This window comes from Larus michahellis, chromosome 3, assembly GCF_964199755.1.
Source record: "Larus michahellis chromosome 3, bLarMic1.1, whole genome shotgun sequence".
NCBI classification, from domain to species: Eukaryota; Metazoa; Chordata; class Aves; order Charadriiformes; family Laridae; genus Larus; species Larus michahellis.
Genome location: NC_133898.1, coordinates 129,642,027 through 129,667,539, shown reverse-complemented (window position 1 = coordinate 129,667,539; position 25,513 = coordinate 129,642,027). Strand labels below are relative to the sequence as shown.

At 43.9% G+C, this 25,513-nt stretch overlaps 1 protein-coding gene across 17 annotated transcripts in view; it reads left to right on the top strand.

The window, feature by feature from the left end:
* Positions 1-25,513, top strand: part of HMBOX1 (homeobox containing 1) — a 115,046-nt gene that overhangs the window by 49,443 nt on the left and 40,090 nt on the right. For 16 of the 17 annotated variants that reach the window (XM_074582126.1, XM_074582128.1, XM_074582134.1 and 13 more), the window contains exons 3-4: positions 12,750-13,229; positions 15,174-15,259. In XM_074582126.1, the coding sequence (XP_074438227.1) occupies positions 12,750-13,229; positions 15,174-15,259 (566 nt within the window). Of the gene's footprint in view, positions 1-8,395; positions 8,482-12,749; positions 13,230-15,173; positions 15,260-25,513 lie in introns of those variants that run through there. The other variant, XM_074582127.1, reaches the window with a different exon arrangement.

Below are 25,513 nucleotides of genomic sequence, written 5' to 3'. Positions count from 1 at the left end.
CCCGGATAGATTATTTCAAGGAAGAAACTGATTCATCTAGCACATGGACAGTCATAGTGCGACTGGCAGCGCAGTCACAGAGGGGGTCACAGCAAACAATAACGACTACCAGCGGTTTTGTGTTGGAAACTAAACTACCAATGTATTTCAAAATGAATTCTTGATACGATCATTAATTTATTCTTTTCTGCTGCTGGTGGTTTAGTCTGCTGTTCAGAACTAGTCGTTTAATTTGTAGCCAGTCCTCTGAGCCACCTCCTCTTCTTTCTTTTGGCTGGAAATATGTTGGATTTCAGTATTAAAATCACCACTTGAAATTGTAAAGATGTAGTTCACAGCAGGAAAGGAGTCTGGAGGTAAGGCCACGCTGCCCTGTGCATCTTTGTTATACTGGTGATTCAGAGTTTGCAGGGGGATCTCAGAGCTCCTTGTGCTTTGTGTGAGCACAAGGACAGTCTGGCAGCTGTAACTTTTAATCAGACTTTTAACATAAATTTCCAAACTGTGAATTATATAGTTTTAATTTCCTGTGCTTTAGTTAGATTTCAGTCATGTTCTGCCCCTGTACAGTTTTGGTTGGGTATCGGGGTGTTCTGTCGCTTTCTGGAATCGTTGTGGCACATTGATTTGCCCTGTTAATCAGCTGCCACCCTCCATCAGAGTAGTAGCAGCTTGCTCGATTTATTCCACTATATGTGCGGTTAATACGGTCATCGAGAATGCAATATAAGTATAGGTGAATAATTTTTGACTGAGTGAAAGCTGGGGTGAACCTATTTGGAGGGGATTAGAGAGTATTAAATTAGAGGAAACGGTCCAGGATGACCCATTTAGGTATAAATTTTCCAGATTAAACCATAGATATCTTCTTAAAAGGATAAGTAGGCATCGTGGTTTCAGAAGGGGAAAGAAAAAAAGGGAGTCTTTAAAAAAAAAAAAAAAGTTTAAACTTAAATGCTGAGTAAGAAAGATTAGAATTGAACAGTCTAAAACCAACCATGGTTAGGGAGTAGTTTGGTTACCCCCACCACGCGGCAGCAGCCGCTGTCAGAAGAGCAAAGCAGGCAGCTGGCTGCAGTTACCATTTCACCTTCCTAATTTTTGTCCACGCTTGGATGAGAGTCAATACTGGAGAGGAATTTGAGGCATGGTGTGAACACAAGACTCTCGATTTTGGTCTCACAAGAATTAGTCACTTATCTGAAACGAAGTCCTTCTGTAGCCAGTGCAAGTACATCTCTATTGGGTTCTCCATAAATATAATGGGAATAATTACTTGTATTCCACAGGCTCACGGCAGTATTGATTAATTAATATGTGTTAATAGTGAGATATGATCATCAGTATTTGTGTTGCACGTTTCAAACTGTATCTCAAGGTGTGATCTGATAGAATTAGACAGTTTCAACATCGTCACTTCAAGTTTACCTGAATTATCAGGCCGGTGCTTATGAGTCTAACGGCCAGCAATGACAGAGCTGTCTTGGGAGTGAGTAAAAGCCTGCTGAGTGGAAAGAAAATCTGTGAGTAATGCAGATGAAAAAAGACTAGATTGAAGCCTTGTCATCATTTAGGAGAAACAACAGAAAGAAAGGAAGGAGTAGATGAGCGATACCAGAGTCAGCACACATTGAAGAACAGACAGTGGAGTTACAGTGGTGTAGAGAGTCACCACGCGGCTCAGCTGTGTTAACTGTCCAGCTTCCTTGAAATGTGACACAAAACACGTTAATTAAACTTGGGTGAAAGAGGACTCAGCTAATTTGCTCTTTTTGTCTTCAGTGACAAGGTATCGTGTAAATAGTTGGTGGCTGTAGGAATGTTCAGTTGGCATTTTAAGCTTCCTTAACTGAAACAACGTCTTGTCTGAGCCCGGAGCTTTGCTTTAGGATAAACCAGATGAGTTAATTCATGATTTCACAGGCAGCTAAACCACTCTGAAAGAGACTGAAAAGAAATCTGTGATTCTGTGATTCGTTGCATGTGTGCATCTTATGTCTGCTTCTGCTTTTGGACAAATTGGTTTGTCCCTGTCTGTTGGGTTGGTAATAGCAATCATCAGAGCCTTCTCGAAGCTAATTCGGCTCGCTAACCCAGCACAAACTAGCTATGGGTGGGCTGGTTGATCGATTTTCCCGCTGGGTTAGTGAACTGAACTGGTCAGCGGAGATTTCCACCAAGTCCTGGAGCTGTGCAGAAGGGCAGGTCGTAGGTTGGTTCACCCTCTCTCACGCGTCTGCAGCCTCAGGCCTTGCGTCTCTAGGTGTTCTCCTCACGCTCTGAGGGGGACACAGAAAGATACGGACTTGCCCTAAGAATACAGCCTGGGTCTTCTCTGTGTCACGCAAGAGGAAATTTCCCTAGTTCAGGTCTGGGCTACACAGAGAGATGTGTGTTGCTTTAAGAGCATTAATTGGGACGTGTGTTTCTCTTCGAAATGCTTTTAAATAAAATAAAAATCTAATGTGGAACCAACTGTGGCCAAAAGCCCATGGTTTTGCCAGTATCATTTATATTCTTCAAGGAGCCGCTGTTATCTGTTCCTGAGTTGTTCTCCAAGTATAATCTCTGTCTTCACTAAAACCGTGTGCTGGTAAAACTACACTTGCAAACTGTTTTCTAGTGGAAAAAAAATTGCTTTATAGTTAAGCACAAAGTTAGCAGTAGGAAAGTTTCAGTTACTTGCTGGGTTTTAATTTTAGTTTTCTGAACTAACAAATTCCTCTTTTAAGAAAGTGTGTTGATTATTACTGCTGGCGATAGATCCTGAGGGAGAACGAAGGTGCCTGAACTACTTCAGAACGTCTCCTTTTCTTTACACGTGGAAGAGAGGTGGTGGAAATCCTGGTGATGCCATTCCTTGAAACTTGTCCTACACCTTGTCATATCTGATGCTATAGATGGACCCTGTAGGATGGCTGTATGTGTGGTGAGAAAATGCTCAAAATTTGACCAGGCACTTGGTCTGCCTTCTGGCAGAATGCCTGTGTGACTTTGAACAAGTCATTTTGTCTTGTCTGAAGGCCAGTCCTCTTCTGTGAGCTCCGGGTCTCAAAAATTAGCGTAGTTTTACTTCCCTCCTCAGAGGGTTATTCTATAGACAGATGTGTTTCAAGTGTCTAGATATTCCTGCTAGCAGAATTCATAGAATCACAGAATGGTTTGGGTCAGAAGGGACCTTAAGGATCACCCAGTGCCACCCCCTGCCCTGGGCAGGGACACCTCCCACCAGCCCAGGTTGCTCCAAGCCCCGGCCAACCTGGCCTTGAACCCCTCCAGGGATGGGGCAGCCACAGCTTCTCTGGGCAACCTGGCCCAGGGGCTCACCAGCTTCATAAGGTAGAATTTCTTCTGTATTTTTAACCTAAATCTCCCCTCTTTCAGTGTAAAACTGTTCCCCCTCGTCCCATGGCTCCCTTCCCTGCTCCAGAGTCCCTCCCCAGCTTTCCTGGAGCCCCTTGAGGGACTGGCAGGGGCTGGAAGGTCTCCGCGGAGCCCTCTCTTCTCCAGGCTGAACCCCCCCAGCTCTCTCAGCCTGTCCTCCCAGCAGAGGGGCTCCAGCCCTCCCAGCATCTCCGGGGCCTCCTCTGGCCCCGCTCCAACAGCTCCGTGTCCTTCCTGTGCAGAGGGCTCCGGAGCTGGACACAGTACTAGAATTAATAGAGAAAAATTCTGAGATTCTGTCTGCATTTTAATAAAGGATTGGTCAAATTCTGAAGTGAACTGGAGGAGGCAGCGGACAGCAGTGTATCTACCTCTTGTAACCCTGACAGCTGAAAATACGTGACTTGCCACTCTGGTGTCTAGGTTAGGGCCACGTCTCGGTTTTATTGCCACAGTGACTCTGTTTCTTCACGCGGGTTAAAGACAGTATTTCGGTGTGTGGGTGAGATTTGCTTAGCTGTGTAACTGAAGCGCACGAGTCCTGCCCTCATTCTGTTACAGGGCTTATATATCCAAAGTTTAGCCTTCGTCTCCCGAATCCAAGAGCTTCTCCTTTGCTCTTGGCACAGGTTTGGGCTTTGGGCCCTGGTTCAGCACTCAGCTGCCATTACAGCTTTTCTCTCTGTTCGTTAGTCCTTCTGATCCTTCATTCTGCCCTTGAATCCAGCCTCAGAGTTTGAATTCCTGCCTCGTTGCCGCAGAACTGCAACAATAGTAGGAAACCCAGATTTTAGAAGTAGGGAAGATTAGGGTTAGACAGATAAGGTGTCAGTGTGAATCAGTCTGTGCCTTGAGTAGAATTCAGAAGTACCTGGCTCCCAGCCCTGTGCTTAGTCAGAGGTCAGTCCCTTTTGTAAGACTTGGATTATGACAATAATTGGCATTTATATTATATTTTTGCCTTGTAAGATCGATCTCAAGTTCTCTCTCTTTCCCAAAGATGTAAAGTGGATACTGTAAAGCGGAGTAAGTTACTCACCCAAGTGGAATCAGTGGCAAAACCGCTAGGGTTTGCTTACTCCCAGTGTGTTGGTACCCAGTAAAGATATTTTATCGGCAGTGAAGAATTTCAGAGACTGAGTGGAAGAACAGCTTGTGTACAAGTGAATCTGGGTTTGGGGCTCTTTAACCAGCTGAGAAACTTGAAGCCTCCCGAAGAAATGATATGTTGATATTCTGCTCTCAGCTTGCCTTCTATAATTTGTGTAGCGGTGAGTATTTGATTACGTTGGATTTATTTTCAGAAGTTTCAGGCTGCTCTTATTAACTGTCACCATTTTGATCGAAAGCGTATGGCAGCGTTCTGCATTCATAAGACAGTGTTTTGCATTCATAAACAGAACCGGTGACGTTTAACCTCGATAGATCAGCTTGTAGTCTGATTTCACTCCTTGCTGCAGCGCGAGGCTTTCGTTTCCCTGGGATGAGAGCAGTCATTACAAGCATTACATTTTGTTTGTGAATCAGGATGAATGGGAGTAGAGTCCTCTTTGAAAATCAGAACTAAGAGATGCAACTGCAGGAGATAATTATGCTAACGTATGGGTAAGGATGGCTCTGTGTTCGTTGACATGATGAGCACTCGAGGCCTGATTTTTTTTTTTTTCTTCTCTCTCTTGAAAACTGGTACAACTCCACTGAAAATACTGGAGTTGCAACTGATGAGCATAAGTGTCGGCTCAGATGAGTCAGATCCTTAATCCTCTGTTGCGCCCCAGAATTCATAGCATCAACTACTGTTTTGAAGGCAGCTTTGCTTAATATGGTGCAAAGCTTTGGGCGTTTCTGAAATATTTAAATTGGCTGTGAATAAAAGGAGATGCACTTTTTCAATACGAACAGAAAAGGCCAAAGCTTGAATTTCAGAAGACTAGATAGCGTTATGCCCTAAATGTCCCAATTTTGTTTCAACAGTGCCTTAGAGCTGCAGTTGATGGGTCACAGTCTTTGGCTCTGAAGGTGTGTGCACGGCGTGCACCGTTTACTTTGTGATATACGTCAACCGCTCTGTTTGTGGACCAGCTATAGCTCAGAATGAAAAGTCCCTCTCGAGCTTCTCGTAAGAACCAGCTGCATCCTTTGGGGTGGGTAACAGCGGGGTGAGGTGTAGAAAAGGAAGGAGGAGTAAACAAAGCTTTACTTGGGTCCTTGGATCTCATAAAAACGTATGCAGAGAGAAACAAGCTTGCCTAATATAAAGTATGGTTTAAAAATTAACAGACCGGGCAGCTGGAAGTGGAGTTTCTTTGTAGTCACAGGTTCTGATAGAAAGCATCCGGAGCTGTAGTTCATGAGAATTAGGTTGCTGAATATCAGGCCAGTTGATAAGCAGATTATATTGCCCTTGGAAATAGCCATGCCATCCTTAATATCCATTTTTGCTTGCTGTCTGGCTCAGAGACCGTGTGTAGAAGGGAAACGTAGCAGCCCAGTGACACCAAACAAGGAGCCTTACCCCGGTGCGCCGTCTGGGGACTGGGCACGGCTGCCCTCTCTGCTTTTTATGTTTTTAATAGCTGGAGGACATCCATCTCCGCAGTTGTTCAGATAGCAGTTCTCACTAGTGCTATATGCACATACAGGCAGGAAAAAAATCTGGCAGGCTAAGGAGTTCAAGCAGTGAGAAAGTGTGTAAAACGCTTGTTTAGTTAACTAGTTGTAGAAAGTAATTTTTTTGCTCTATACTTTGGGATAACCTACTTCAGCTGAAAAGCCACAACTTAACCTTGTGATTTTGCTCTTCCGATTAAAGGGCAAGATTGTGTTCAGTGACACAAGAAAGCACGTGTTATGTTCTAAAAAAATGATGGTGCTACAGAAGATAAGATTACAAATTCTGGAGATACTGTTAACAGGACAGTGTATTGCCGTCAGGGTCCTACCCGGGACCAGCAGCATGTGCCATGTGTCAAAGACGGGTAGAAGTTGGCATCTCTCCCCATCCTCTTTGCCACAGTTGATGTGACTTTATCAGAATCATTCTTAAACCAATTTCCAGACTTCGGATCCTGTTCTGAACACTTTGGCTCTAGCCCACATCCATATAGTGCAGATTATATCAAATATAGGTCTTATATTAAAAAAACGCAACTAGTTTTGGAAGTCTTGAGCCTTGTAGAGCTTATTAGATAAAGCCGTGAATTTTAATGGAAATTTGGGGAAGGGCCTCTGCAGAAGAGGTTCTCTTCAGTGATGCTAGAGTACTTCCTACTCATGTACACTGAGTAGAAGAGTGGAAAAAATGATTTCTTGTGATCATTAAAGAGTCCAGAGCCATTTTCTCAAGTGTTAGAGGTGTTAAGGCTGGTGTCTGGCCTTATTCCCAAATGGGTAATTGAATTGCTTTGAACTTCTGCAAGTTCAATTGGACATGGGCTTAGCTCATAGCTGTTTTTATGGGATTATTCCGCTGTGTTCCATCACCTAGAAAGTTAGTGCCGGGTAAATGATTCTTGTATCTGTGTGGGCTTGGGCTATGACAGTAGGTGAGAAAACCTTGCTGCGTTTTTCCTTAATATTCTCCATGAGATGGAGGAAGACAAGGGAAGAGGACACCTCGCTATTTGGCCATGTACACCCACTCAAGATCAGTATTTTCCAAGTGGGGGGGGAGCCCCATATGTAAAAGGTGAAATTCGTACAAAAAAAAGAGACTAAATGAGTCTTGGTGGTACGATAAGGAAAGGTAACGGTATTGAGAGAAATTACGCTCCTCAACAGCCTTCACTCCAGAAAGTGCCGTTATAAGGGAAAAAGAGTGATGCTGCATCTGGCGGGCTGAGTCCTGCTGGATATTTTATATCTGTGCATTTGGGAGTGAAAATAGTCTTTTTTTTTATTTATTTAGCTCCTTATAGTTCTGCTTTCAATCTGATATTCAGGGACCTCAGGTTCCTTTTGGGTGAGCCACGAAAGATAAGCATGAAGTTTTAATGCTTTATAGATACCAAGAGGCAGTAAGTGGAATTGGGCCATCTTCCTTGGGGTGTGACTGCCAACCTAATGTAAGAAACATAAATAAGTTTGATATTTAAGCTACCGTTTTTCTGTCAGGATTTGAAAAAAAGAACTTGATTTATTTTAAGGACAGGATTCAGTTGTTAAAAAAAAAAAAAAGCTAATTTTAGTTTTGAGCTTAATTAGTACTTTGCGGAGGTCTTGCTTTCAAAATCTGGGGGAGAAAAATGCGTGGCAATCCCCTTGGTTGGCGCTTTTTTTCCCCCAAATATCTCCCCAAGGAAACGTGACAGCCCCTTGTACCTGGTGAGAGTTTAGCTAACCGATCGGAAGATAAGGCATGCGATCATAAGCTAAGATCTGCTATTGTTGAGGGTATTTTGCTACACTGGCAGCAAAGTTTGCCAAAGTTTGACCACAGCAAAGCAGTCGGTCCCCGGTCTTTTTGTTCTCAGGCAAAGTATTTGCTCTCTCTTTTCTCCTGCACCCCCCCAGTCATTCTGCTTGTCCTGTCTTATTGGACTTCTTGTTACTTTTGCAGTTGATTGTATTTCACGCGGCAAAAGAGGGGGGAAGCAAATTGAATTACAGCTAGCCAGAGGAGTTCAGGAGGATAAGAGGCTCTTACAGCAATATGGGGGGGATGAAGTAGTGGAGAATATCCATTAATTAATGAGGTGAATGAAATTATGATGATTCTAAAATGGTTGATTGACTTAACTGCTTTTTAAATTGATCTTTAAACAGGGTAAGTTTATTAAAATATTTTAAAAAGGGAAAGTAACTGAAGCCCTGCTAGAATAACAGTTCTAAATAATGTTACTGTAGTTATTCATTAAAAAGCAGTAAATAGTTGGCGATGTTGGAACGTGTTCAATAATACCGCGTTTTGCAATATTTGTTTTGGGTTTTTAATGGAAAATTCCCGGTTCCTGCAGTTGTTTTTAGTCCATAAAACTCACTCAGAAGCGTTGTTTCTAGATCTCATGGTTGTGTAGAAAAGCACAGGAAAATGTGAATAGGCGTTCAAAATGAAGACGACCAATAAGAAGTATGTCAGATGCAGTATATGCTGTGGATGTAAGTACAACCAAGGCAGTTTTTACATCTCTCTGTGGCATTAGCGAGGCAGCAGTGAGATACTGTATCCGATTTTGGTGCTCTTATCTTTTTAAGCGTTGAAAAATTATAGGGAAGTTGTCTGAAAGGGTTGGAGGGCTAGAAGAATGCTTTGCATGGACGGACAGACAGCTCATTGATTCTAGCTGGGTGTTTTTTGGTTTTGTTTTTGGTGTTTTTTTTTTTCAAATTGCCAACATTTTTCCAGTGCTTGTGTTAAACACAGTATAATGGATTTAATTTGACAGTAGGTTTGCTGCTCTCAGATGACTTCGTGCAAGCCTTTTAGAACCAGTCCACAGATTCACAGGACTCTGTAGAACACGAGTTGGAAGTCCCTGAGTATCTGTATTCTTACGGCAGAGGATGGCCTTGTCCAGCAGCCCTTGCATCCCTGTGCAATTGAAATTACTACACACGCACAGCGGATCCCTGCTGCATCAAAGTGGGACAAATTGGAGGTCAGATCACTTTCCCACATACAGCCGCGTACGACAGAAGGTCAACCGTTTCTCTTGCATCTAAGAACACTGCAGTTCATTATGTGTAATTCACTAGTAATTCACTAAAGGATACTTAGAATTCGCTACAGGATTATGCCTAATTCACTAAAGGATATTAATTTGGCCTGAGAACCTAGATCTAGAAGCTGAGCCCTGACATATTAGACAAATTAGGGATCACACCCGAATTTTAAAGAGAATGACTGGCCGTGGCAACAAACTGCTGCAGGAAATAGTAAGTTCTGTGTTGCTTGGTATTTTTGAAGCCATCTAGAAAGTCATGCTTTTGTCAGATGTGAATTTTTTGGTTCACGAGGCTAGAAGGACAAAAGTTTTGAACTAGGTAATCTAAAGTATGTTTTGGTATTAAACATCAAAGAGTCAATAAAGTAGGAATACTGAGTAGAGGTAACTCTGGGTGGAGGTTCTGGTTCATTACATTCTCCAGTTTGACAAAGTACTTGAGCACATGAAACTTGGTGTTGACAGGTAAATGACCCAGGAAATGGTGATGTTAGAAATACAGGTAAGAAATGACAAAAATGAGTTTATCGCTAAGAAACAGCAAGCTGGCTTATCTAGTGAAAACCATCTCAAGGCCAAATGTTTAAGAGATTTTTCTACTTGAAAACCACGTTACTCGGAGCTGATGTGTGGGGCGCTCAGGCAGTACGGGAGTTTGTGGTGCGAGTCAGTAAGTCAGTGGGATGCTTTATCTTCTCACAGGGCCTGGAGAAGAGGGTTGAGTGGCTCTGCCGCCCCCAACGCGGAGGCCAAACCTAGAACACGGTGTCTGTTTCCAAATGCTCCTTGTCAAGCTCTGAACGTCTCAGTCTGAGATGTGACTTCCAAATTTTAGTTGTTACAATTCCAGTCAGTTGCTAGTCTACTGCTGCATTGGCTGCTGTGCCCTCCTTTTAGTAGAATAATCTGGGTGCTTGTCTTTTAAAATTTAAAATGGCTTGTACGTTTTCAGTAATCAATTGTCCAAAGGACAGCACATTCTTGTCGGACCGAAGCACTTATATGGCCGTAGTCCGTCTGTCTCCTCACATAGTCATTTTCTTGGATGGGAGTCATCCCCTTGCGTTGTTCTCCTGCTTTTCCCACACACACACTCTTGAAACAATGAAAAGGGCTCAATATTTGCTTGATGAGGCCAAAGATAGGATCTTCTTCTCATTTATGTGTTTTCAAGGCTACAAATGCCTTTTTTTGTGGATTCATGCATCCTGGCTTTGTAGCACCATGTCTGTGCAGCTACACTCTAGCTACAGCTCCACTAAACAAGCCAGTTCTCGGTGCTGTTCTTCAGCCCCGGGGCCACTTGGCCACATCCATGCTCTCAGACACTCTTAGCCTTGAGACTGAGTTCCATGCAAAATCTTGAAAAAGGAAAAAAATCTGCGAATTGGTCACAATCACTGAATCACAGAATGGTTTGGGTTGGAAGGGACCTTAAAGATCATGTAGTTCCAACCCCCTGTCCTGGGCAGGGACACCTCCCACCAGACCAGGTTGCTCAAAGCCTCATCCAGCCTGGCCTTGAACCCCTCCAGGGATGGGGCATTGACAACTTCCCTGGGCAACCTGTTCCAGTGCCTCACCACCCTCACAGTAAATAATTTCTTCCTCATATCCAACCTAAATCTCCCCTCTTTCAGTTTGAGGCCGTTACCCCATGTCCTATCATTACGCTCCCTGATCCAGAGTCCCTCCCCATCCTTCCTGTAGGCCCCCTTTAGGGACTGGAAGGCCACTATAAGGTCTCCCTGGAGCCTTCTCTTCTCCAGGCTGAGCAACCCCAACTCTCTCAGCCTGTCCTCACAGCAGAGGGGCTCCAGCCCTCTGATCATCTTTGTGGCCCTCTGCTGGACCCGTTCCAACAGGTCCATGTCCTTCTTGTGCTGAGGACTCCAGAGCTGGGTGCAGCACTCCAGGTGGGGTCTCACCAGAGCAGAGTAGAGGGGCAGAATCGCCTCCCTTGACCTGCTGGCCACGCTTCAAGTGACCTGGTTGGCCAAAACTGCACCAAAGACAGTTACAGTGATTTAATAATGCTGCAGACAACGGTGTGTAGGTGCTACGGTGCCTCTTCCTGGGCACTATTCAGTTTACTAGTATTGGCGTGGCTGTACCTTCTGACTCGAGGATAGACCTGTTCCCATGGCCCAAGTCAGGTCTGTGTTGTAAGATGTTACTCCCCTGAAGAGATTCTGTTGCTACAACACCAAAACCTATGGGCTTGGTTTAGTTTACTGTGATTCATGTATCTGAAAAAAGACTAAACACAGCAATTGGAAAAGTTCTGTCACTCTGTGGCTTCTGTCGGGGACTTCTCTGTGCCAGTGCAGACATGGAAATGAGGAGTGATCTTCAAAATTTGTGGAGAGGAATAGGCAGCCTTGTCCCTGGAAGGTCTAGCAGAATTGTGACAGCCGTCATCCCTCTCTTGGTTTTCAGAGGGTCCTTGGAATTCTTACTTGACTTTCCTGAGGCTGCTATTTGTCTGCTCTCGCTTGTAGGGATTGAACATTAGCTCTGTCATGTCTCCTGTAGTTTGAGTGATCTCTTCACCCTGCTCTCCTGCAGGAATTGTAATAAACCCTGGACTCGTAAGAACGTTCACAAGAAGGATGGAAAATGCCTTGATCTCCTTGCCAAATTCTGTCTGCCCTCCATCTGCCATCCCTTCTTCTCAAGATCTTGAGTTTTGAGGGAGGTGATCTTGTCATTTGTATGCCATTTGGATCTGTACTGAGGAGACTTAGGAAGGAAAGACATTAAGGGAGCATATTGGGATATTTTAAATTTTTTTTTCAGTTCTGTTTCTGGGCTTTGTAGCAAAAACATAGGATGTTCATTGTTCTGGTACACTGGGAAGTTTAGGAGTTAAAAATGCTTTTGATGAGCCGCCATGATGATTGAGTTGCATGAGAAGCCTGCCTTTGGAGGGGAAGAGGCTGTAGACTTATTTCTTTAAATGAAAGCTCCGTAGTAATTGGATGTGCTGCACTTCCCTTGTTAGGGCAGGCGATCTGTGACAACATTCCAGGTTCAAAAGTTACTAACTTCAGAAATCGAGCTTCAGAAATGGGACTTCAGTCAAATCAACTTTGGTCCTACAGGCCACTAGAATTTCCGCTACGTGTGTGTTTTATCTTCTTTTTTTCAAGGTAACAACAAAAAGTTAAGGCAACTTGAACTCTTCAAACTTAAGATTCGAAAGAGTTGTGATTCATAAATCTCACTTCGTAACTGGTTAAAACTTCTCCAGAAAAACTTAACCTCTGGCCTTGACCTAACAGTTTTGGAATACGGAATTTCTGGCTGGTGGATATATAGCAGTAGCAAAATTTTGTCTGAAATCCAGTTTCAGCCTTAATTACTGAGCAACCACTGTCTCTCTGGAGCAGCGGTTTATGAAAAGCGAAAGGGTGGTAAGTGCAGGTTTATTGTAGAAGGCGTAGGGAATGCCAGTAGAAGAGAGAAATGCTATTTGAGCACTTCAAAGAAAATGAGCCCTTCTGGCAAGTAGTGAGACTTGCATTCGTGGGAGGTTGCCTGCTGAGCTTGTTTGGAGGTGGACTGTTGGGCTGCCATCTCTGTCATGTGTGACTTAGAGTTGGACCAGAATTGATCTTTCCTGCATGTAAGCTACTTTCCACGTAGCACAGAGAACTATTGAACTGAAGTATTTGCTTTTACATTTTACCTTGTTTTTAGTCTGCTGGAAACCATGTCTCACTACACCGACGAACCAAGATTTACCATAGAGCAGATAGACCTGCTTCAGCGCCTGAGACGTACAGGAATGACCAGACATGAAATCCTCCACGCGCTGGAAACCTTGGATCGTCTTGATCAAGAGCATAGTGACAAATTTGGAAGAAGGTCTAGCTACGGAGGTGGTTCCTACAGCAACAGTACCAACAATGTCCCAGCATCTTCCTCTACAGCCACAGCTTCAACACAGACCCAGCATTCTGGGATGTCCCCATCACCGAGCAACAGTTACGACACCTCCCCACAGCCTTGCACTACTAATCAGAATGGGAGGGAGAGTAACGAGAGGTTGTCTGCGTTCAATGGGAAAATGTCACCTACCCGCTACCCGCTTGCAAACAGCTTGGCTCAAAGGTCGTACAGTTTTGAAGCTTCTGAAGAGGACTTGGACATTGATGACAAAGTGGAAGAACTGATGAGGTTAGTAGAAGTCCTTGTAAAAAGTTCGGAAATTCAGTGTGAGAAGTCCCTCAGGAGAAATCTGCACGCTGGAGCACTGCTCTAGCAGTGCTAGGTCTTCCCAAGAAAGTGGGAGCTGCGTTAGACAGCTCTTCCCCGACTAGTTCCCTAACGGTCACTGTCTCACGTCTCTCACCTGCCTCTTAGTCATGTGCTGATAACCCCTGGCCTTGTGCGGGTATCCCACAGGCTGGTTTACTGTTGAAATATTTTTTCCCATGCTGTACCTGAAATTGAAATTCATGTCTGTACGTTAAATTTCCACCCTACTCTCATTCAGAAGACTTCCGCGTGTCACTTCACGTGATGACTCCTCCGCTGCATACCAGTTGTATTTCCTTCCATGTGGAGGGGGAGCAGGGAATCTGCGTGGTTAATGCTTCCCACTGGGATCTGCAGAGCACGTATGTTCTCTGTTTGTAGTTTGTGGCAGGGGCTGAGTCTCTCTGGGATTTGCACAGGCTGCAGACTGGCACAGGAAAATACAAACAATGAAGAAGAAGCAAAAGTCTTCGGTGAGAGGCCGTTGGGTGGTTGGTTTTTTTTTTTCTGGACTGACCTTCCTTTACTTTTAGCTGCTTCCTTTTCAGCAGTATAGCAAAGATTAAAGGAGGGGATTATAGCGCTGAGGATGAAGGTCAGAGTCAGTGGGCTTGATAGCAAAAAGAAATAAAAGGAAAGGCCAAATGTCTCAAAACAATTGTGGTCATAATGTTGGAATGTCTGTTTTTCCCCAAAATTGCAACATTTACGAAGTACCTCTGAGAGAACTAGAGGGTCCGTCAGCTCCAGGATGAAAATATGTTTGAAGGAGTTTGGGGATTTAGGTCAGGGTAAAGGTGTGGCTTTTGGGGGACAGGATTAGAGATGAGCGGTAAGAAAAACCAATCGACCTCTTTTACTGTCGGCTGCAAGATAACGGAATAATGCAGGAAGGTGGTGAGCGTAGCAGTACGCAGGAGTTGCCATTGCTGAAGTTTAGTCATTCCTTTGAGTTTTGGGTTCCTGTGCAATAAGTCTTATTTAAACTGAAACTACTGTTATTTGTAGGCATATGGAGGATGAGTGGTGGGTACAGAAATACGAGCCCACAACACAGCATTTATTTTGCATTTACATTTGCAAGCTTGAATCTGCCTTGAATGTTGCTGGGGCACGAGGGGAGAAGGGGAAGGGAAATTACCAAATAATAAAGCCTAATAAATCCTGGTTTTAATTGTCTGCTCTTCTTGGGAAGGGAGGGAGGAAGAGGAGGGAGAAGTATATTTGCTGCATATCACAGTTCCTGTGTAACCTCCAAATTATTTACTTCTTAGCACAGTTTTAGTCCCTTCTGAACTATCTTTGCACACCTTGAAAAAAATCGTACAAAGGCTGTAAATAACGGGCACTTGTTCATTCAGTGCAAGCTGTGGACTACAAGGTAGGGGTGGGGGGATGGAGGTTGCAAAATCTTCTCTCCTTTGGGTCTTTTCCTTGAGAGGTCGGAGAAGGTTTGTGTATGTATATTCATTTGTGTAGCTAACCATGCAGACCCTGCTATCCTTTATTTTTTATTTTTTGTGCCTCATTTTTATGACTGAGGTTTTTATGCTGGTATGAGAGATTTATTCATCCCTGTGTAATGAAACTTTGTACATTCCATATGGCAGTGCTGCACCTAATATGAATTATACAGGACATGAGTCATCCATTCTGCTGCTAGGGTACTTTGATCAAACGTGACACTTGTTAAAAGAAGTGTCCACTGGTGAGGCACTTTGACGATTTTAACGCCTGCCTTTCCCACTCCTCGTCCCCTAAATAAAGGAAATAGAGCCATTTTGTATCTTCAAAGTACACTTTGGTCTGTCCGTCTTTGTGTGTGTTCTTTTGTTTGTGTTTGGTTTTTTTTTGTTTTGGTAGGAGGGACAGCAGCGTGATAAAGGAGGAAATCAAAGCCTTCCTAGCCAATCGGAGAATCTCCCAAGCAGTTGTTGCACAGGTAACAGGTAAGAGCTCGGGGAGTCCTTTCTTCATTTTGGGAAACTGTGTCTAACCGCCTATCTGTGCACGGTGCAGATGTTGGAATATTGCTTGGCTTTCTGCATTGCAGTGCAGATCTGTCAGCTTAGTCATGATAATGTATGCCTTTGATTTAAGACCCATTGTCCCGCACATCATGGAACTTCCCCAGTGAATCACTTTTTCTTTTTTTTTTTTTTTCTTTTTTTTTTTGTGGCTTGCGCTAGCAGATTTTATTTTACAGCATTATAATAAGCCCGAAGTTCTTATCTTAAAATTAAAATAGTTTTCCTTAATTCTTAAACTGTTTGTTGAGTGCGGCAAATAGATGCGTATCTGCATCTCTATGTATGGAGAGAGAGAGAGATAATAGGTATTTAGTTATATTATAAAATGTATATGAAAAGTCAGGAGACACAGCTCTAGCTGGTATCACTACATCCAGGAGTCAGATTATGATAGTTTGAAGGTTTTCAGTCGCTTGCCTTTGAGTCACGATTAATGAAAATCAGATGGGAGGTTGAGGGAATGACCATATCGGCTCAGATTTTACCTAGAAGGAGAAGTAGCTCTCTTTTTGCCCTCTGCCCTGGACCTTCTCTCTTTCATGTTCAGGACAAGTGAACGGACTGCAGTAATACCGCTTCTTCCTTGGGTGTGTTTCCAGAGCTTTACACAAAGAGTGATGAAGTCTTACTGCTACTCCATGGGATGGGATGCTATTAGTTCTCCTTTCCAGGCTCACATTGGTTGTCCGGAACAGCATAGCTGGTAGCGTATTTAGGATGAAGACTTGATGATAAAATACAGATAGCTCAATCCCATGTTATACCCATAACATTTATTCCTTTTCAAATGCAAGCTTGAATAAAGATCTTGAAATAGATCATTTTTAAGGTTCCTTGATGACTAGGAATGCCAAGCCAGCAGGAGGGAAGTTGTTCTTTTATGATATTTCTACTATTTGAAATGTCAGAAGAACCCATCTGTCTGGGAGATGTGGGTTTGCAGACATGCTAGCAGTTGAGGTGGGCAGGCAGAAATGGGTATTTGCGCCATGGCGCCAGGAATTCCTTCCACGTCTCCAGCTCTTCTCTCTGATCTTGAGCAAAATTACTTGTCTTTCCCTGGTTTCAATTTCATCTGTAAATTCATGAGATTAACACTTTGTATAACTCTAGGAATGTTATTAGCCGTATCAGATGCTAGCACTAGTACTTCAAAAATTAAATGCTAAGTCTGGTTGCTTAAATTGTACCTGAACTCTGAAGTTTTGGTAGTTAGTGGGTCAGCCCCTACTTTTGTGCAGTCCTTGCCTGAATACAGTCCTGTAATAACCCATCTCTGGATTAACCTCTGTATAACATCCTTCACGTCTACCAGCAAGTCAAACTAGCTTCCCCTTCAAGAGAAGTAGTGCAAAGAGGAAAAAGTTACAGAAAAAGAGTCTTATCCAAAACAAGCCATCATTTTATTAATTTTTTTTGGTCAGTGGGACTACTGCATGCAGGGCCATTGAATCAGAATCGCCACACCAAGTCTAAGACAGAGGCTGTATCAGTAAAAAGGACCACTCTAATTATAATTAGCCAGGCATCTCGGTGCATGTCTTGATACCCCAGCAGGCAGACTGCAGCAAACTCAAGACCAGTCTCACACCCATCCTGCTCAACCCTACTGCGTAACGTGGAGGGAGGATCTAGAATGTACACATACAGTGAGCAGGGAAAATATTACTAGATCATAGAATCATAGAATGTGTTGGGTTGGAAGGGACCTTTAAAGGTCATCCAGTCCAAACCCCTGCAGTGAGCAGGGACATCTTCAACCAGATCAGGTTGCTCAGAGCCTCATCCAGCCTGGCCTTGAATGTCTCCAGGGATGGGGCCTCCACCCCCTCTCTGGGCAACCTGGGCCAGTGTCTCACCACCCTCATTGTGAAGAACTTCTTCCTAATGTCTAATCTAAACCTGCCCTGCTCTAGTTTAAAACCATTGCCGCTCATCCTATCGCTACATGCCCTTGCAAACAGCCCCTCCCCGGCTTTCTTGTAGGCCCCTTCAGGTACTCAAAGGCCGCTATAAGGTCTCCCCGGAGCCTTCTCTTCTCCAGGCTGAACAACCCCAACTTTCTCAGCCTGTCCTCCCAGCAGAGGGGCTCCAGCCCTTGGATCATCTTCGTGGCCCTCCTCTGGCCCCGCTCCAACAGGTCCATGTCCCTCGTGCTGAGAGTTCCAGAGCTGGACACACAGATCATAGGATCATAGAATCATAGGGTTGGAAGGGACCTCTGGAGATCATCTAGTCCAACACCCAAGATGTCTCTTTCTAGCCTGTCAGTGGGACAGAACGAAGACTGAACTAATGACACTGTGGTAATATCTTATTTTCGAGCTAAATCAATGGGAAACCAAGTACATCTAAAGGTTAAATGGCTATGTTGTTTTGCAGCTGACCCAGTAGTGTTTCCATGGGCATTTCAAATAAGAAAGTGATATTTTGCACATGATGCCGTTTCTCAAGCAGAGATAGCTGCAAGGCTTGTGCTGCGCTGTGTCGCACCAGCCGTTTCCTCCTGCTCCCCTTCGCAGCGGAGCTGTGTCATCCTCCATATGCCTGGTGGGAAGGTCTCCGGGAGCCGATTCATTTTAAATATAACCCGTAGCCTTGTGTATGCAGATGCGCGGTACTTCTGTGCCACTATTAAGTACATAGTTATGGCTTATCTGAAAGGAATAGTAAATCTCAAAGAGATGTTTGAGGACCAGATCAAAGAGTGTGCTCAGGACTACCGGGGAGAAACATCAGCTTCTTTTCAAGAGCACAGGATGGTGAAGAGTGACTGAAAATAGCTCGGGACAGAGATCCAGAGCAGAAAGCTTGTGTCCCAGCGCTCTCACTTCCAGAGTTGTCTTCGGCCTGATGAGTGCTAGTTGACTTGTGTATTCTTCAGATGTCTCCAACATCCCTTCCCATTCAGCTGTGAAACAGTCTCCTAAGGAAGGCCTGGAAACCAAATGGTGTCATCTTGGTATTTACAGACTTAGTCTTGCTGGTAAAACTGTTCCGTAAATAATTCGGTAAACAAGAGGAAAAATAGGTAAATAAAATCCAGAGTGGTCAGTAGCAGATGGTGTAGGGGAGGACCGTAGGAATGAAGTGATGTCTTTTCAGAATGCTGGTCAGCCTCCAGTGATCTGTATCTCAGGGTCCTCTTTATTATGTTGCACATCGAGATGGAACCCTGTTCTGGCCAACAAAGAGGCTGTGAAAGAGCGTGAAAGGGGGCAATTCTGCAAGAAGAGATCAGCAACCCCCAGAGGCTGGTGTGCCTGCAGCCTCCATCACCCTTCGTTGTGATAGGAACATAGCAAGCTGTTTCTGGAGGCTGCAGTGCAGATGTTGGGCATGCTTGACTTGCCCGTGCCTTGGCTACCACCCTGCATCAGCTGAAGTCATTTGTTTAGCACTTGAAATAAATGCAGAATAGCGTGGCCTCAGCTTTTAACGTTCATCTCGTCTGCCCCAGGAAGAGAGGCAAGACAGACATGAAAAATTTATGGCTGGCTCTGTCCAGAAAGGAGAGTAGTTCGACTTGGCTACCCATGCTGTCCACTTACTCCTTGCAATCTCTACCAAGTTCTTTACTACTCAAAAAAATTGTGCGTGTAATGGGAGGGGAGAATGGCATGGAGAGAGGAAAGCAGTAATGGTGCATCCGAACAGTGATATTACACCTTTAGCTAGGAACCTAAAGCTTTGCTTCCTTTTCTTCGTTACGGCCAGGTTCGAAGTTGCCCAAATTGGACGTACAAGTGACGAACTTTATCTAAAGCAATGTATTTGCATGTCTTCAAGTTGCGGGTCTTGGATTTGCTCATCAGAGGGTGTAGTGTTTCCCTGGTGCTTACGACCATATCTGTCCCCAGTCTTTATTCTGTGCTGTTCTCTCCCTGGTGCAGGAACCTCCGCTGCAACGTCTGCCCCTTCAAACTTCCATTTGACATTATTTCGCTAATTCTTCGAGCCGCTTGGGATTTCATTCAAAAATGTCTTTCTCCTTTTTCTCAGCTTAGTTTTAATATTGCAATTCACTTAGAGAACACACATTCCTGCATCAGCTACGGCCCTTGCCTTGCATTTACAGGCTCTGCAACAGTAAAGGGCTTTTCCTTTTGTTCTTCCTGTGCTGCAGCGCGAGGGGATGGGAAGCGATGGAGAGGGAGGTTATGTGTGAGGGGGACACAAAGCTGAAGGTTAAAGTCAGCTGTTGCGGTAGAACAAATTTTTAGGCTCTCTAGGTCTTTATAAAATTACCAGAAACTTTAAAAGTCATTCAGCTAATGAATCTGACAGGGAAAATTAAACCTGGAAGACATTGTACAGGGCTGCCCCGTGTACTGAGAGAGGAGGGCAGGTTGGAAAATAGTAACAGAATATTTAGTGGTGACTTGAAAATAAAGGAATGATTGATAAGAGGCAAAAACCTAGCATAACACTTATTAGTGCTGGTCCTAAATACAGGAGCTGCTTTTTATAGAAACTTTTTTAATGGTGTCTGTAATAAGATAAACAAGAAGCACTTGGGTTGGGCTCTGTATAAATAATCTCCTACTGATAAGAAAAATGACAGTATAAACAGCAGCTAATAATAGTTCCTGCTGAATTTCCTATCTTGTTATTTGAAGCTGCTTTTAACATAGCTGCGGCTTACTCGGGGGTAGGTATTTAGCCCTACATGTGGCAGGTGAGATGCCAAATCTTTATCAACAATAATTTGAAGTCGTGTGCTGCAATTTGCTTTAATTGCCACCAGAATTGTATCTGGATACCAAGTCAGTTATGATCAGGACGCAAAGGATGAAGAGATAAATGTAAACTTATTAAGAGATGCTGTCTCTTAGCTTCCAAATCTAGATGGAGGGCAAGGGAAATGTTTCCAGAAACTAATGTCTTTCTGTTCTGTGCTACAGTAAAGGAGAGAGGGAGGAGTATGCATAGATGAGCCCTTTGCAGCCAGACTAAATGCCTTGATGGATGATGCCTCTGCGAGGTTTGGAACTATTACCTTTTCCATTTTTTTACGCGTAAGGAGCGAAGGAACAAAAAGAATTTACTTTTCTGAGGTCACAGTGGAGGCAGTCTGTGGCAGAGCAGGAATCTGAGTTCAGATATCTCCGTTCCTAGACTAGTACCATAAAAACTAAACTACCATTAAAAAAAAAGGCAACAACAATAAAATGCAGAGGCCTTTTTTTGAAAAAAAAAACCAAAAAAACAAAACAAACAAAAACCCAGAAAAACAAACCACCATAAAAAATAGAGCTTTCCAGCGTGCAGTTCTGATAACCTTCCCAGTTATTCTGCTTGTGCAATTCAGGCCTCTCCCTGTCTTAATTGATATGAGATCTTCAGGCCTTCGCTTTACAATATGCGAAACAGACACAGCGTCTAGCACGGTGGAGGGCAGCCTTGAAGCACTGCTGTAACATAAATAAAGTCCCTTAAGGTTTCAAACCTACACACAGGGATGCTGAGCAAATGCAAATACAAACAAAGGGAAACTTAACTAGTTCCATTGTGAAGAGAATTCAGAAAATTACTCAATTACTGATCATCTGCAATGGCAAGAAACTGGATTTTGAAAAACATTTTCCTTCCTTTTTTTTTTTTTTTATAATACTCGTGACAGCACAGGGAAAGATTTGTTTTTCTATGATTTTGATCTTTGCAGGTTTTCTGTAAACAAGCTTTGCTAATCCCCTAAATTGATAGCTGTCCTTTGCAAGCACGTATTATGTGAATCTAGGACTTTGCTTACAAACTGGAGAATTAAAAGACAGTCAGATACTTTCTTCTCCAAATCTGACGTATTCCAGGTGCTTCTAAAACTCTCGCCTGAAAGAAACATTAAAGAAATGCAAAGTAGAGTCGCTGAACAAATCTATATATGAAGGTGAAAACCAGTTACCAAAGACTTGATGAATAACAGTTTTGAGGGTTATGAGCAGATTTGTGCTGCAGATACCAGTTGCCTTCTCTTGATGATGCATTTTGCCGTTTCTTTTATGTATTTGAAAGGGAAACTTTTTCCCCAAATAAATTATGTACGAGAGAGTGGGGCCGGCCAGAAGAGCATGAATGTACTATCATCTCCTTTTTGTTTATAATTAGGAAGTGTGACCTGCTATGGGAAGGAGTGACGTGTGACACGAGAAGTCAGCATCGGAATTGCTTTAGTCCTTTGTGATTGCCGCTTTTTTTTTCTTCAGTATTTTCCGTGAGAAAACTAGTCGTGCTCATTACAATGTGTTCGTGTCCCTGCCGATGCTGAGCCCAGAGGATGGCAGTCTTCCTTGAGGTCTGTGGTTCAGTCTGAGAGTGAATTTCCTCAAGGCAGCTGGAGTTTCAGTACTCTGGAGAACATATTTCATTAATCTGCTTCTGGCAGCAGGATGATTTCTTTTTTCCTGCCAGTGCAATTTCCTAAAGTAGCGTGATTACAGACAATGTGACAGGATGGTACTGGTGGTAGTACTAGTCGTTGTCCCTATGAGTCAACTGTATAAAACCCACTTGAGATGCAAGAAACTCTGACATGACAATTTGGTGTTTTTTTTTTTTTTTTTTCATTGAAAGGAGTGAAGGATGAGTTTGTGATTAAAACACTGTACTGGGATCTAGGAGATCCTGGATCGGTTCTTCTGGTACCGACTTTGCATGTGACCTTGAATCAGTCAGGCTTATGGAATACACAGTTTTGGGGCCTCTAAATGGAGATGATACACAGATGAAAGATATAAAATATCTTAAAAAGAGGAGGAGAGGTATAGGAAGAGGAAACCTTTAAGAAGCTCAACTGTTACAACAGATCTCAAACAATGAGAGAAGATAATAAAAACCAGAAAAGAGTGATGGGAAGTGGGACATAAAGAGTCTTCTAGGGGTCATCTGCTGTATTCCTATGACCAAAAGCAAGATCAGCTGCCTAAGCCATACCTGACACATTGTCTGGCTTTCCAGCACTGCTAGAGAAGTCATAGAATCATGGAATTCATAGAATTGTCTAGGTTGGAAGGGACCTTTCAGATCATTGAGTCCAACCATCAACCTAGCTCTGACAAAAACCACCACTAACCCATGTCCCTCAGCTCCAGGGATGGCAACTCCACCACTGCCCTGGGCAGCCTCTTCCGATGCTTGACAACCGTTTCAGTGTAAAAAATTTTTCCTAATATGCATCCTAAACCTCCCCTGGCACAATGTGAGGACATTTCTTCTTGTCCTATTACTTGTTAGTGTGGAGAAGAGCCCGACCCCCCGCGGCTACCCCCTCCTTTCAGGGAGCTGTAGAGAGCGAGAAGGTCTCCCCTCAGCCTCCTCTTCTCCAGGCTGAACACCCCCAGCTCCCTCAGCCGCTCCTCACCAGACTTGTGCTCCAGACCCCTCACCAGCTCCGTTGCCCTTCTCTGGACACGCTCCAGCCCCTCAAGGTCTTTCTTGGCGTGAGGGGCCCAAACCTGGGCACAGCCCTCGAGGTGGGGCCTCCCCAGTGCCCAGTCCAGGGGGACGGTCACTGCCCCACTCCTGCTGGCCACACTCGTGCTGACACAGGCCAGGATGCTGGTGGCCTTCTTGGCCACCTGGGCACACTGCTGGCTCATATTCAGCCTTTTGTTGACCAACACCCCCACGTCCTTTTCTGCCAGGCAGCTCTTCAGCCACTCTGCCCCCAGCCTGGAGCGTTCATGGGGTTGTTGTGACCCAAGGGCAGGACCCGGCACTTGACCTAGTTGAACCTCACACCGTTGGCCTCAGCCCATCGATCCAGCCTGTGCAGATCCCTCTGCAAAGCCTTTCTACCCTCAAGCAGGTCAACACTCCCAACTAACTTGGTGATGTCTGTGAACTTACTGAGGGTGCACTCAATCCCCTCCTCCAGGTCATTGAAAAAGACATTAGGAAGAAGTTCTTTACAATGAGGGTGGTGAGACACCGGCCCAGGTTGCCCAGAGAGGTGGTGGAGGCCCCATCCCTGGAGACATCCAAGGCCAGGCTTGATGAGGCTCTGAGCAGCCTGATCTAGTTGAAGATGTCCCTGCTTACTGCAGGAGGTTGGACTAGATGACCTTTAAAGGTCCCTTCCAACCCAACACATTCTATGATTCTACATTAGAGTCTCCTAGCCAAAGAGCAAAACAGGCTGTGGGCTTTGTGCTAATGCAAAAAATGCTATGGAGACTGCAGTGCCGTTCGTGAGATGCTGGAGTCAAACAATGATGTGCTGAGAATTTATAGTAGAATCTGTACATCTCAGTGTCCTTTACAGAGCTCCATTTTGCAGAAGCAACTTCATAAACTGTGAGGAGTCGCAATGAGTCAAATGTGGACACGGCAATACACAGCTTGAATCCTTTGGCTCCTGCTCCTTTGTTTGTCTCCGGCACATTGTCTGAAGTGGGTGACATCTGTACCGCTTTATGGCAGTATCAGGCAGCCACTTGAGCAGAATTTGGATTTTCCACTATACGACTCTTGTGGAAGATACTTAATCTCTATTTATAATTTTTATCTAATAATGCTTTGCATTTATATCTTGTGTTGTTATCCAAACACTCAACAAACACTAATTCACTGCAATAAGTGTAAGTGGACTGTAGTAAACAAGTAAATTAATGGTGCTGTTACCCGTTGATTAATAGGAGCCATGCAGCCAAAAGTAGTGAGACACATTTATGTCCCATAGCACCGTGTTAAAGAAATGGCTTTTATAAATCATAATGGTAGATGAGAAGCTGCAAATTCTGAAAACTTGGTCTTTTCACTGACAATCGGGTGTCTAGATTGCATGATTTCAATTGGACTGAAGCCTTGTTTTGGGCTGGAGAGTTTTCTCAACTTAGATTGATTTCTGTTGGTATGAGCTTGTGTGCTTCCCCAGTTACTTGATTTAAATTGGCAGAATCTGCTAAGGTTTGTGTTTTGGTTGAGTAATTCCACTTTCCTAGTGGCATAAACGCAATTATATATTCCAATGTGAGTCCTGGGGACAGTCAACTCCTGGCTGCCCCGGCTGTTTGAACTCTTCCAGTTGTGGGGCGAAGGAGTCTCTGGGAACGGGCTTTAAGAGGATGAATAGATGTACGGGAAACCAAACCGAGCCAGGGTATGTTTTGTGGGCAGAGCTCTGTTGAATAGCAGTAAGCTTCTGTACTCAAAACAAAACACACCGAGCCCTTTCCCCAGGACAATTAAGACTTCGTAGGCTCCGGATTTCTGTATAAGGAAGAACAGTTAAGGGCATAAACCCTGTGATTTTAAAAATCTGGTTGGAGTAAACCCTCCTGAATATGACACCCGAGAGGCAAGTTTAATCATTCTAAAGTTAACTAGCTTCAGTGTTCAACACAAAAAAACCAATAAAATTTAAAAAAAAGCAGTAAACTACAGGGGGTTGTTCTTCATGAGTTAAATATGATTATGAGATCTTATAAAACCTTGCCGCGTCTCAAGAGGGGAGAGGTAGTTTGGTTTCCGTGTGAAAACCAGCCTCCTACCTGCCTCCGCAGGTGGTGGCACAGGTGGTGTTGGTGGTATATTGTTACCCCGAGCACCTCCTAAAACTTGAGCTCTCAGGAGAGTTTAGGTGTTGTTAACCCTTTCTGATAGCTGAAGAGCCTTGTGGAGAGCACAGGGAGTCCTCCTGCCTCCAGTACTGCTTCAGCTATTCAGCAAACTGTATTTATTTTTTTATATATATTTTTAAATGAACCTACAGTTCACCTACTAGTGCACTTTCTAATCTCTTGCCTTATTTGGTTTCTTTCCTTACAGTGACTTATTTTCCCTCTCTGTATTCATCCTTCATTCACTGTAGTGCTTTGTGCTAACTTCTAGGGTTTTTTTCCCCCTTTTACTGTTTTCTTAGAATTCTTGCTTTGAAAACTCTGCAACTTTTTGTCCCTAATCTTGCCTGGGTACCTAGAGCTTGAATCTGGCTTTGCTGACAGACACCAACCCTTTCTGGTTTGTTTTCTGGCCGTTGTTGCAGCTGCTGATGGTTGGCTTGCTCCATTTCTGGGCTGATTTGATCTCTGTCACGTAAACCGTTTTGATGTTTATCTCCCTTCTTATTCAAGCATTGAATGATAACGATCTCCTAACTATCATTATTTATATGTAATAGTGGGTAAGGGACTTATTCCCATTTCACAGATGAAAAAATTTGAGAATCGGGCAAGT